Genomic DNA, 14627 nt, shown 5'->3' with positions numbered 1-14627 from the left:
CGGCCTACAGCCCTGTGTGTGTGTGTGTGTGTGTGTGTGTGTGTGTGTGTGTGTGTGTGTGTGTGTGTGTGTGTGTGTGTGTGTGTGTGTGTGTGTGTGTGTGTGTGTGTGTGTGTGTGTGTGTGTGTGTGTGTGTGTGTGTCAATAGGCTCTTTACCACAGAAAGTGCAGTATACGTGAGAATTGAGGAAGTGACAAACATATTTGTCGGCTGTGGCTCAAACATAAGGGTGGCTGTGGCTCAGGAGGTAGAGCAGGTCGTCCAATGATCCGTAGGTCGGCGGTTCGAATCCCGGCTCCTCCTGTCCACATGTCGAAGTGTCCTTGGGCAAGACACTGAACCCTACATTGCCTCCAATGATTCGGTCAGCGCTAGCTTGCCACCATTGGTGTGTGAATGTGGGAAAAGTGGGGACGCTGGCGTCGACTGTTCGCCGCTCCGCCTCCCAATGCCCCCCCCTCTATGAATGAATGAACCATTGTAAAGCGCTTTGAGTAAGTTTGAGTACTTAGAAAAGCGCCATAAAATGCAATTCATTATTCTCAAGAAGTGTCACACATGTGGTCAGCTGACCTCCTATGTCTCACAGACAGAGTTAAAACCGTAACCAATTGCAACAGACATTTAGCACATGTGTGGCATTGCTTCTCAAACTGGAGGTCCGGAGACCTCCAGGGGTCCTTGAGGGGGTTCCAGGGGGTCCCAGCAAATACTGGGGAACAGTTGAACCACTGGAACACTATATATTGTGTTTACACTTCAGATATTAAAAAATTGCTGATCTACAAGCTCTCATGTGAGCTTGTAGAAAAAAACGTTGAATAATTTTGACAGAATGTTTTAATTTACAACAGAAATCTGTGGCCAAATACATCTGGAGGTCGTTGACATGACAATAATTGAGGACTCAACTCAAAGTTTATCTATAAAGCACATTTAGAAGCCAACCAAAGTGATAATGTATAGTGCTAGCTAGTCTCAGCTGTGCTCAAAGGCCAAAGAAAAGAAGCATGTCTTCAATAGTGACTTAAATATATTTATAGACTGAGCAGCTCTAATATGGACAGGCTGTTCCACGGGCGCCTAACTTTCTCTGAGTGGGAGAGCACAAAGAGAGACTTGTGTGCACATTTTTTTTAAATCATTTATTCTCATTTTTGCCCTCAAAACATTAAGTTGAGTGTCTTTGCGTGATTTACCGTTGACCACCTCCAGCCATAGTCAGTTCTGTTCATAACTCACCATTTGTTTTGGTCGCAGGCCGGCCGTGATCTCACCACAGACACACAACTGTAATGTTAGCAGTCCAGTCAGTAGATATTCCTCGTTGGTCGTTAAGTAGGCATGTGAATCCATAGCTGTCCCTCTTAACACACAGACTCAGTACTATAGTGCAGACTTTTACTTTGTGTTCCCTTCTCTTCTCTTGGTCGCTTGTCATCTATCTAAACAAGGCGATACGGTTGTGTGGCAGGGTTGCCATATTCTGTGAGAAATAAGCATCCAGGTCTAGGAAAACAAGCCCAAAAGTTTGTGCCTTTGTGCCCTCACAAAAAATGGACAACACCAAAGGCCAAGTGGCCTTGCCCCTAAAATGACAACATTCCAGGCATGGTCGCAATACGACGTGTTGAGTAGTATTAGCAGGTACACACATACAGTATTTTTGTCCGAAAGTCAGTACAATGTTAATTGATAGACTGGATTAATAGTATTGCCAAGTAAAGTTTATTAAATGCTTCCACTGCTCAGTTTACAAGGTCATAAAGAGATGGTTTACAATACAGTAAGTTATGAATGAATCACTGTAACAGTCAAGGTGTTTTATCACATTACAGTACAGCTGTTACAACATTACACACAGTGATATTATTGTATTAAACCTCTACAGTTTGACAACATTACACACAGTGATATTATTGTATTAAACCTCATCTACAGTGTGACAATATAATAAGATCAAAAAGCCATAATAAAAGCAACAAAGCAAAGACAATGCAAATAGAATATAAAGATATAATTAAAGCTGCAAGCAGCGATGACCGGGCCCTCGACGTTCTGTCTACGATACAAGCCTGTATGGCAATCAGCTGATAAGTTAGGCTAAATTGCTTAAGCAAATTCTGCCTGTCCCTATTGGCCGTCAAAGTGTACCTAGGAAATTTGTTAGGTTTTCGATGCTCGGAACCGGAGTTATGGCTGTTTAAATCCCAGCCAATAGGAAAACAGAGGGGGTGGGGCTTCAGAAATTACAGCTTGTCCCTATTGGTGGTCTTAGTCCACATACTAAATTTGTACTCGGTAGCAGGCTGCGAACCAGAGTTATGGCTGTTTAAAGCCCAGCCAATAGGAATTGTAGATCGGCTATTCTCACTTCCTGTTTGGCATCGAAGTTTGACGCTTTGCCACGGTCACGCCGTTTTACGAAAACTCAAGCTTTTGATAGCTTTTCATCGTTAACGTCTTTTGTGTACTCTGAGCGAGTTTGAGGCGGATCCGTCAATCCTCCTAGGAGGAGTTTGTTAAAGTACAACGCGTGAAAATGGCGTGAAATGCACGAAAACGCCACTATCAATTCAAAATGGCCGACTTCCTGTTTGGTTTCGGTCATGGCTCCAAGAGACTTTTTCATAAGTCGGGACATGATACAGGTGTATACTGATTTGTATACGTGTAGGTGAAACCGTATTGTCGGGCTTGAAGCACAAACTTTTGTAGGGGGCGCTATTGAGCCATTAGGACACGCCCCTTTTTTAAACAATTAAAATACGTAATTTTTCGCCACTTGTGATGTGTGTGCAAAGTTGCGTAACTTTTTGAGTACGTTTAGGCCCTCATTTTCCCGATTCATTATCGGGAATAATAATCATTGCTGTTTCAATAGGGCCTCGTACTACTGTGCAGTGCTCGGGCCTTACACATTGACTGCCAGAGGTTAATCTCATAATGTACTCACCAGTGCCAACGTGTTATTGTTGTTTTTTAGTTTTTTTCATGTCGCCATAGATCTTGTTAAAATCCTTAAGATTGAGCCGTACACGGTCTGTTTACATCCGCGACATCTCCCTGTACCTCCCAGTGAAGACCGCATGTCAAACGGATCTCCATGATTGTAGTTAGAGCGGATTACGTTAAACAGTGATATGCGAGGAGAAAAAACTACAGGAAGAGAATTGAGTTTCAGTGTGCGCTTTAGAATGGGAGCCGGCGTGATCGTCAAAACCGGATCCCAAATAATTCTGTTTCCGGTCATCAAACCGGAACCGGAAATGGATCAAAAAATTCCGAAAGTGCACCTGGAAAATTTTCAACGCGAATCGGCGGTTCGCGTAGATCTACGCGACTGGCACGCTGCGGCTTTAAATAGGTTCGCGTAGATCTACGCGATTGGCATTCAATGTGTTTTTTGGGGGGGGTGAACTATCCCTTTAAGTTGATGTAAATGAGCTGCTGATGTAAATCAATTAGTCGCTGAATGTGATGAAAACCTAGCCTGGTAAACCCTCCCTCCGGAAATCTCATTTCCATTTGATTCCAGGAGTGAGTCTGGCCTGATCGCCCATTCTGCAATATTGGCTGTGGGCTGGAGTTGGGCGTGAGTAATACCGTTGACTGACAACCCCTTCAGCCAATGATCGTTTTTCCCCTTCAGCCAATCAGCAGTTCACCAGACTAATGTGACGCAACGGGACTTTTGAGACGGCCATGCCCAAAATGGGTTGCCTTATTCGGATACATGCGTGTCACTGCCCGCCCCTACCGGTTCTCTACATTTTTATTTTTAAATAGGCTCTGTCATGATTAATTGACCACATGACCACATATGAAGTTAAACAACTACATTCTATCCAAACGATATCTTATAAGTAAATTCCGTGCCTCAAAATAGAAGTTTGAGAGCATTTTGAAGTAAAAAAAACAGCGGAGAAAACTGCCCACAGAAACAATGGCTGCCGTTCGTGTTTTGTCGGCTGCGTTCAGGCTGCACTCGCTGCCACTCGGGCTCACTCTAACTCGCCACCTGATTGGCCAACTGTCGCTGTCAATCACAGAACGATGTGCGACGACGCTGATAGGCTCGTTTTTTTGGTAATGCGATAGAAACGCCCATACAAGCCATCAGGCCAGACTCACTCCTGGAATCAAATGGAAATGAGATTTCCGGAGGGAGGGTTTACCAGGCTAATGAAAACCATCACTAGTGACCCATTTGTATATATATATATATATATATATATATTAATGCTTTAGTTTTTTTTTTCCTACATGTCATTTCCTACAATTTAAAAAACATTTTCCAAAGATTGCATTTTTATTTTATTTTAGTGGGGACCCCCACCTCATCATTTGGCCGTGGACCCCCATCTAACATTCCACATACCAATTTTTTTGAAAATAATGTACCTAATACCTTTTCAACTTTTACAACATTGCGACAATAGCATTTCAACACATTTCAAACCTATTATTACAGAAATATCAACATGTTCAAAAGTATCATCTTGTACAAGCTCACAGCACGTCGCGTTGTGAGCTTGTAGATCGGCTATTTTATAGGGGCTCAAAAGGTTAAGTGTTCATATTTACACTGTGGATGAATTGTGAATCAGTCAGCATGTTGAAGCAAACAGTTGGACACACTTTGTATTTTTAACATACAACTTTAACCCTTTAAGATCGGGAACGCATCTGTGTCATTTTAACATTTGTTTGGCTATTCAAAAAAAATTGCAGATCTACAAGCTCACAGCGCGGCACTCGGTGCCGCGCTGTGAGCTGTGAGCTTTTTTTTTTAAATGTTGTGACATTTTGTCCAAATCTACTTTTTTTTAAAGCAAACATGTTTAACTCAAATCTTTCTTCAAACTCAAATACATTTTTTTTCATGTCAAGGACCCTCTAAATGAAATGTATTTGTCCACCGACCCCCCCATCTCAAAATGTGTTGTTCCAGGGACCCCCCAGAAGCAAATATTTGAGTTAAATATTGTTCTTTAAAAAAAAAATAAAAAAAAAAACAGGTATATACAGTATATATATATATTCAAAGATTTGCACAAATTTTCACGATTTTTCAAAAATAGCCGATCTACAAGCTCATAGCGCAGCACTTGGTGCCGCGCTATGAGCTTGTAGATCGGCTATATTTGAATAGTCAGAATAAATCAAAAAATGACACAGATGCTTTCCCGGTCTTAATGGGTTAACCCTTTAAGACCTGAGGCCCGTTCTAAACATGTCTTCTAAAACTGTTTTATGATAGACTTACGTATGTTGCTATATCTGTGGTGCTCAAAACTTCTTCATGTCAAGGACCCCCACAATGATATGTATTTGGCCGCGGACCCCCATCTCTAAATATTTTGTTACATGCAGGGACCTCCAGAAGCAAAGATTTGAGTTAAAAATGTTCCCTTTAAATATATATACGGTATAATATATATTCAAAGATTTGCACACATTTTGAAGATTTTTCAACAATAGCAGATCTACAAGCTCATAGCGCGGCACCAAGTGCCGCGCTATGAGCTTGTAGATCTGCTTTGTTTGAATAGCCAAAGTATAAACTAATGGTTAAAGTGGTTCAAATCTAAAGTGACACAGATGTTTTAATGGGTTAAACCCTATTATAGTTGACTGGGGTCCCCCAGGGCTCTGTACTAGATCCTCTAGAACAGTGGTTGCCAAACTGGGGGTGGGGTCCCCCAGGGGGTCCCCAAAGGATGTTGTATTCTATTGTATTCTAATAATAATAGATGAGGCGGGTCCCTTGCTAGTGAAGTGGTTCTCAAACATGTTCATGTCAAGGACCCCCACATTGATATATAATTGGCCACAAATCCACATCTAAAAATATTTTGTGCCAGGGACCCCCAACCAGGGACCCCCATAAGAGAAGATTTGTGTTAAAAGATAAAACAAATTTAAAGATTATAATTGTATAAATCTATAAAAAATCTATTAAAAAAAATGAATTACAAAATAGTTATATGCTATATTAACTACTTTTGCTGGGGACCCACTGGACCCCCCCCCCCCCCCCCCCCATGACCCCACTTTGAGAACCTCGGCTCCAGTATTTCCCTCTTCACCAAATCTCCTTGCTGTAAATAACTGATCTACAAGCTTGTGTTGTGATGTGTTGTGAGCTTGTAGATCTGCTATTTTGCACAAACGTTGAAGTTGTCAAATCTAAATGAATAACATGCTAAACCATCATAGTCGGTGGTTTGTATTAAAGTGGTTAATATGGATACAACAGTTTGTACCTCTGTGCAATAAAATGTTTTTATCATTTTCACTACTAATTACTACTAATTACACTGAGCTGCAGTTTCATCAATGAAGTGAAAACAAACATCATTTCTCACAGATTGTGTACACTGTAGATGAACAGTGCCAATTAACCCATGTTCCAGGGTCAGTGTAGTGATTGTAGGCTGCACAGTTACTGTTTTCATCGTTAGAAGGCCATCCTCTGCCCCAGTACCTGCACAATAAACAACAATGTATGTTAACATCCACTCAGTCACTCACATACAGTGACTTTGATAGAATTACAATATAAGAACATGTAAAATGTCTCACTGTGTTGTCAGTGGAGTTCCATCCACCCAGGAGGTCCATGTTTCTCCAGCCCGTTTCAGACCAATCCATGATGCAATATCCCTTGCATGACGAGTCCTCAATCCATTGATGAATTCCTGATCATTTATACATGATTGAATCATCATAAATGGTATTCAATACATTCACTCACGCACAAACGCACGCACGCACGCACGCACTCACGCACGCACGCACGCACGCACGCACGCACGCACGCACGCACGCACGCACGCACGCACGCACGCACGCACGCACACACACACACACACACACACACACACACACACACACACACACACACACTAACCTGTTCTTCTCCACTGTTAATGATCACCAGATCAGCTCCTTGACTCAGACAGTATTCTCTACCTTGCTGCCATGTTTTCTTCTCAGTAGATCTGTAGTAACAACTGCATCCAAACTTCTTCCATCCACTGGAACACGACTTCTCTAAAAACATCAAACAGGAGATGTACCAGTGTTGGACAGTAACAGAGTAAATGTACTTGCGTATTGTACTAAACTACATATTCTGAGGATCTGTACGTTACTTTTTGATATTTATTCTTACTTGAGTACATTTCCAAGACAAATATTTTACTTTTACTCAAGTACATTTCTAGGAAGGCTGTAAAGTACTGAGTACTTTTAGGTTTTCTTCCCTAAAATGCTGGCTTCTGTTTACTTCTACTTTTACTTGTACTTTAAGTATTTTTTAAAAACATTTACTTTTACTTCTACTTTGAGTGTTTTTTTAAATCATGTACTTTTGAATACTTAAGTATATTTAAAAGCATTGACTTGTTTACTCTTACCTGAGTAACATTTTGACTGAGCTACTTTTACTTTTAGTGGAGTAAATATGACCAGGAGTATCTGTACTCTTACTCAAGTACTGGGGTCGAGTACTCCGTCCACCTCTGAGATTTACTGATGGATTTCCAATGTACTGATAATCAATTCTAACACATAGTTGTAATAATAGTATTAGTCAGAGATGTAGTGGAGTGGAGGGTAAAACTATTCATGTATTATATCAATGTTGTTTTCTACACCACACATTTACTCAAGTACAATTTTCTGTAATTTTGACTTTACATTTTTTGATACTTTATACGTTTACTCCACTTCATCTCAGAGGCAGATATTGTACTTCTTACTCCACTACACATATTTTACACCTTCAGTTACTAGTCAATTATTATACATATTTAGATTATTAATACAAAACATACATTAAGCAATTAAGCCCTATTTTATACTTGGAAATATCAGATCTACAAGCCAGCAAGACCTGATTTGAGCTTGTAGATCTCTATTTTTGAACACTTTTGGTATTTGTTTTCGATGCCAACATACTTTTATACTTTTATATAAGTATAATTATGAATACAGGCCTTTTACCTGTAACAGAGTATTTGTTTTGTATATTGTGGTATTGCTACTTTAACTTAAGTAAAACATCTGAGTACTTCTTCCACCACTGAGTGTATGTATGTTTATAAAGTATGTAAGTATATAAGTATGTCATAAACACAACTCTCTCTATGCCAGTTCATCCTCCCCACACATGTCTGTGTTTTCATTGCTGTTGTAGCCCCGCCCCCTGTTGATGCTAAAACAATGGCTTCTATTTCAGCATCCCCATTGATGATGTCATTGGTAGGCAGGTTTCTGAACTGACCACATCCCACCAATGAGACACAGAGTCAGTATCTTATAATGAGCATTAGTGAGGACCAATTATATGAAGATAAGGTTAAATATGGGTAATAATTACTATAATAATAATAATAATAATAATAATAATAATAATAATAATAATAATAATAGGCATAGATGTAGTGGAGTAAAACTATTCATTTATTATATCAATGGTGTTTTCTACACCACACATTTACTCAACTACAATTTTCTGGCATTTTCACTTTAAATGTTTTGATACTTCATACTTCTACTCCACTTCATCTCAGAGGCAAATATTGTAGGTTTGTATTTTTTTGTCAATTATTTGAAAGCTTTAGTTTCTAGGTTCTAGAAAATGTTTTGTGCAAGGGACCCCCCCAGAAGATAAGATTTGTGTTAAGAACAATGTTCTAACACATTCAATATTTTTGAGAACCACTGCTCTAAACTACTGTTGTAAATCCTATAGATGTATTAATTAACTATTAATACATATTTTTCGTTGTCATACACCAGCAGTGATGAGTTCACTAAGATTTTCTACCTCTATATCCCAGATAATAATTAAAATATCAATAGTAATACACACTTAGTATCTTCTCTCACCTGCTGTCTGTCTCCTCAGCTGGTTTACTTCACTTTGTAACTGGTTCTTCTCCCTCATCAAGGTATCATAGTTGGTAGTCAGCTGGTTCTTCTCCCTCATCAAGGTATCATAGTTGGTAGTCAGCTGGTTCTTCTCCCCCATCAAGGTATCGTAGTTGGTCTTCAGCTGGTCCCTCTCTGACAGGTATCAAAGGTATATGTGTGTATATATATATATAATTATATATATATATATATATATATATATATATATATATATATATATATATATATATATATATATATATATATGTGTGTATGTATGTATATATGTATATATGTATATATGTATATATATATCTCACAGGTACGCTTCATTTGGCTTAGACACAGAACACAATTCGAACGTATAACTGGGAACATGTGTCCGGGAGGAAAATATTCCCAATACATTGTTGAAAGCGATTTGTTGGCAGCACAAAGTGGACAGCAATGTTTGTATCTTTGACTGACACACACTCTAAATAATGACAATAGTTCCAAGTGTTGAAAGTATGCATACTAGGCTGTGCTTAGGCTGTGATCTACAAGCTCGCAACGCGTCTGCAAACGTGTTGTGAGCTTGTAGATCGGCTATTTTCGGAGTGTGACTCCCACACGCAACCAAGCATAAAATGACTTGTCTTAGTTCTACTGGATCTATTCTCCACTATAGTCTCTTAGATCTAATGGATCTCTTATCCACTAGCACCACTAACATTGTTGTCTAGTTTTTGTTCGTTCACAAAATTGTCAATATATGTAGTCATAGTTTTAGTCATAGCTTATTTTTTATTTAGTTTTTGTCAATGAAAAAAGTATAGTTGACTTTTTTGTTTTAGTTTACAAAAGTAACAGTGATCTGGGTTGATGTGTATTTGCTCTTACCCATACAGACTGGGATAACACCATCCCACCCATTTTGAGTGCAGCGACGTGTATTGATCCTGCTCATCATTTGGTAACTAAAACGAATGCAGAACAATTATGTCAATGGCCATTCCTTAATTCAAACAAGTCGTTTTGCACAGTTTTCTATGTTAAGTTTTTTTCTATTGCTGCAATTGAAGGTATCTCTATGCATGGTAATGCCATAGGCTACTTTACATTTTATTCTGTTATGCTGCTATAGCAATTCTTCACTAGGTTTTTTTATCGTAATTTTTGCCATTTTTTTCTGAGCTTTATTATCACTATAATTGCTATGTTGATGTTGCACAGTACCTCACACACTTACAATGCACTGTTTGTACCTATATGGGTGTCCTATAGACAAATAAACCTTAAAGGGTCTACACCATGAAAATCACTTTTTTCTTGGTTTTTTGTATTTTTTGGGGTCCCCAGTGTCTCTTGTATTTATTTTTTTTAATTCAGTCATTCCTTCTCATTTCATGGATTTCCAGAATGGGCGTGTCTGAACAGGCGATCTCAGAATGGCAATGTTTATGATGTCATAAACATTTTTGATGGCAAACCCCAATGTTAAATGAAAAGTGCCCGAATCGCTCCAAAATGTTGGCTCCGCCCCCCGGAAGTGGGGGGGGGGGCGGAGCCAAAATTTTGGTTCCGCACTTGGTGGAATTGTTCAAAAATGTTCAAAGTGTTTTTTTTTCGATTTTGTATTTTTCTTAGATGCTTCTTTTTATGCAGAATGTTTCCATTTTCCATATTTTTTTTATTTTTTTTTATTAACTGAATTTATTAACTGAACAGAATTGCTCAGTAGTCCCCCCCCCTGCCCAAGAGGACGTTTTGGTATTGCAGCTGAAAGTGCTGTATAAGCCAGAGACAATTGACTTGGGATGAGTATATCTGAGTGATGATTTAGGCTCAAACCTTTTGAAAAAGGTTTGAGGGACATACACCATATGATATTAAATATCAAATATATTTTTTAAATTCATGGTGTAGCTCCTTTAATCCTTGAAGTCAAACTTAAGTGATATTGCTCAATGTTTAATGTTGTGCAGTTTAATGGAATGGACAAAAGAGAAAGAGAAACTGAAGTATGCATAGGAAGCAATAGAACAAATGTGTCATTGTAGGCCTACCCTTGTTTGCACTTGTACTCAACTTCTGACCCAAAGTCAAACGTCTGTCCCTTCACAAGAAAGACATCTGCAAACTGAGCATTGCCTGGGTAATCACATGATATTGCTTGAGGGGGAAAATAAACAAAACATGAGTCAGTGGCTGAAGACATTACATTGTTTGTGCATTGAAGAATCGAACATGTAGAACGGAATATAACATGGTACAATGGTGCCATGTTATATTCGGAAGCGGGCGGCCATGTTCTTTTCTGTTGCCCTATTACTTTAAATTCTCTATAGATCAGCAATATATGTTGCATATTTATTTATCTATTTTAACGACTTTCAATATTCAAGCAATCTCTTTGGTTGTATACTATCATATCCAGTCACTGTAGCTTTTCAATAATTATAGAGTACAGAAGTCCTGACGTCACTCGTTCATCCCCTGGTTCGTAAAGTATTTTCTCTATGGAGAATAACATTGGGTCACCTTAGAATTGTCTCATTTAAGAATTGTGGTCCAAAAATAAACAAACTGTCTCTGCGATATTGTCAGGGAGGAGGTTCTGTACCGTTTATGATAGTCAGTCACTTGTATTTGATACAGTCTGTTTCTGGCAAAACGTAACTAATTCGGTGGAAGTAACATTATCGTTTTCTCACCGTCAGTTGATGCTTCATATCCTTAAGAGTCAAACCGCCGGGATTATTTGTTTATTTTTGGAACACAGTTCTTATTTGACGCGATATTAAAGACGTCTATGGGGATTCAGAACGGGGGTGGAAAACCGTGAACCAGGTAGGATGTGTAAATTACGTAAGACTTCGGTGCTCTATTATGCTGATAGCCAAATGTCGGAGCTGGACTGATTCTTGAGTCAAGAACATAAGACCTCTGTTCTTTTGTGTGTTGTAGTTATGATTTGAATTTGCTACGGCCAAGTGCATAACTGGGAGTGAGTAATTAACATTACAGACACTCCTAACACATTTCCCATAATTTTGCACATTGTCAATAGATAGTCCAGCCAAATGCTCAGTATCTCACAGACTTGTTTTGCTTCGTCTATGAATTTTCAATTCCTCAAACTGTTTAAATAGATATACACTTATATTCATAAAATGTCCACTTACTGACACATGGTGCAGCAACAATCCACTGACCAGAAGAACATGAAATGGATTTGTTTTTACCAGCATCTAGAGAAAACCCTTTTTCACATTCATACGACACGTTCCTCCCATCAGGAAATGTGGTCTTGTATTCATCAATGATTACTGCATGGGGTATTTCATCAGGCTCTGTACATGCATTTTTGTCCCCTGTAAACAGATACCGTGCATTTATCAGGATGGTTAAGTTTGAAACACGTTGTTATGAATAGAGTGAATTTATTGTTTAAATGCATCAGTCAGTGGTGGATAACTAAGTACATTTACTTGAGTACTGTACTTAAGTACATGTTTTAGGTATTTGTACTTTACTTGAGTATTTCCAATTTCCAATACTTTTACTTCTACTCCACTACATCTCAGAGGCAAATATTGTACTTTTACTCCACTACAACTATTTGAAAACTTTTAGTTACTTTTCAGATATAAATTATGATATGAAACATACTTTAACCACTTTAGCCCTATTTTATACCTAGGCTATTTGAAAATAGCAGATCTACAAGCTCACAACGCGTCGCGATGCGACACGTTGTGAGCTTGTAGATCTGCTATTTTCAAACATTTTAGTACTTTTACTTTTGGTACTTTAAGTACATTTTTATACTAATACTTTTGTACTTTTAATCAAGTAGATGTTTAATTCCTGACTTTTACTTGTAACAGAGTACTTCTAACATTGCAGTATTGATACTTTTACTTAAGTAAAACATTTGAGTACTTTTTCCACCACCGGCATCAGTAAACTAACTATTGTTTCAACAACGTCATGTTAAAACATGTCACAGGCTTACTGTCACAGACTGGAAGTGATGTCCACTTTCCACGTCTGCATGTAGCAGTGGCAATAGCATCTCTGGGTCCATACCCTTGATCACAGGTAATACTAATATTGTCTCCATCCTTATACCACCCATGATGAGGTGTGTATTCTGCTTTGGGGATCTCTGGGCCAAGGCAAAGGTTTTCATCTGAGAAGAAACAGCATTTGCTCAAATCAAATAGCCATAGTGAATATGGTCACTGCTAACCTGTGACAAACAGTTTGTATGTCATTATAAATCATTAATACCGCAATCACGCAAAATACATATCTATGCTGTCGGGCAGAAGCAAGCTATGTCCAACATAACTGGGTTTTTAGAACAACACAATACATCAATGTTTGTATGGTGACTTTAAACATTATAAGACACTTGAATGTTTCCTTATATCATCATCACTTTAACCAAATACAGCTCAAGTGGAGTTAAGAGGTTTTTGACCATTAATGTGGAGTTTTGTTTCTGTCGGACTTTGTCATTCTAATCAATGATGGACAAAACTAAGGTGGAGTTAAAGGTGGTTTAACCGACAGTTTGAGGATCCAATGGAGTTAGGAGGTTTAGTCAGAAGTCCTTTTTAATACATTTCATTGGTTCAATAGTTTTAAAACCCACACACAGATGTAAAGGGTGTTCAATAGCACTGATTAATTGAAACAAATAAAAAAGTTGTAAAATGTAGATAGCTGGTTTCTGCCTGACAGCTACGATATACAGCATGCATTTAGATATAGTGTTTTCAAAATCATTCACTCTGGAGACCATCCAGTGACTGCCGTGAACAGAATGGCTGGCAACAAGGGAAAGACCATGTGGCTGCTGGAAAGACAGCTGACAGGAGGAAATAGACCCCACCTGGGGCAGGCATGGGCTAGCTACCCATGTCAGCAGGATCCAATACTAGTCAGTATTTTGGAGACACCCGCTAATTACTACGAACAAAATACAAGAGGAAATACCCCTAGAGTCTGCGAGAGTGGGGGCGGAAGAAGGCTCACAGACGGATAACATGGCAATAGACCCTGGAACGGAAAAGACTACGAGGAAGACATGCACATCATCATCGTCCCAGAAAACGCTTCAGGTCTGTCCCTGCGGCTGGAGGAATGTTACAGCTTCACTGGGCCTGAAAATACATCAAGGGAGGAAAAAGTGCTTGAAGGAAGGAAAACAGGGACCTCGCATTGATACGTACTTCTTGAGAAGTCAATCAAGTCAGTCGAATGAAGTTCAGCGACCGGAATCTCACCAAAGTTCGCAGGACATCAGCCCCCCTGAAGAAGGAAACTCAAACACAGTGGCGGAAGCAGAGGAATGTATGGAGCCCATCCAGCCAAAACCAGCAATGGAGAGGAAGATTAGTGGAAACATACCCCGGGTGAAATGGCCTGGAGCCTCGGAGAAGAAACAATGGGAGACAATAAACAGCGACCTGACCAGTGTCCTACAAAGAATGAGCGGCACAGTTGAAAGAAAGCTTGACAAGATCGGAGACATCATCTACTCATACGGAGCAGAACGGTATGGCGTAAGGAGCAATCAGGGAAAGTTAGTCCAGACGACAACAGGAGATCGACCGGCTCATCCGGGAGAGAAGGCAACTCAAGAAGCAGTGGAGGAAGGCTTCTGATAGTGAGAAGGAGGGCATCAACATCCTCCAGGGAGACATCA

The 14627-nt window shown here is 39.2% G+C and overlaps 1 protein-coding gene across 1 annotated transcript in view; it reads right to left on the bottom strand.

Annotated features, from left to right (window-relative positions):
• LOC308074974 (C-type lectin domain family 17, member A-like) overlaps positions 1 to 8998 on the bottom strand; it is a 43684-nt gene extending 34686 nt beyond the window's left edge. The window contains exons 1-2 of the mRNA XM_080414540.1: positions 8903 to 8998; positions 6918 to 7060 (exon numbers count right to left, since the gene is read on the bottom strand). Of these exons, the coding sequence (XP_080270666.1) occupies positions 6918 to 7060; positions 8903 to 8960 (201 nt within the window). The 5' untranslated portion in view covers positions 8961 to 8998. The remainder of the gene's footprint in view (positions 1 to 6917; positions 7061 to 8902) is intronic.
• Positions 8999 to 14627: the final 5629 nt, after the last annotated feature.

This window comes from Gymnoscopelus braueri (genome assembly GCF_963280865.1).
Source record: "Gymnoscopelus braueri genome assembly, chromosome: 19".
In the NCBI taxonomy this organism is placed as follows: domain Eukaryota; kingdom Metazoa; phylum Chordata; class Actinopteri; order Myctophiformes; family Myctophidae; genus Gymnoscopelus; species Gymnoscopelus braueri.
The sequence above is the reverse complement of the archived record's forward strand: the minus strand, read 5'-3'. Positions and strand labels throughout refer to the sequence as shown.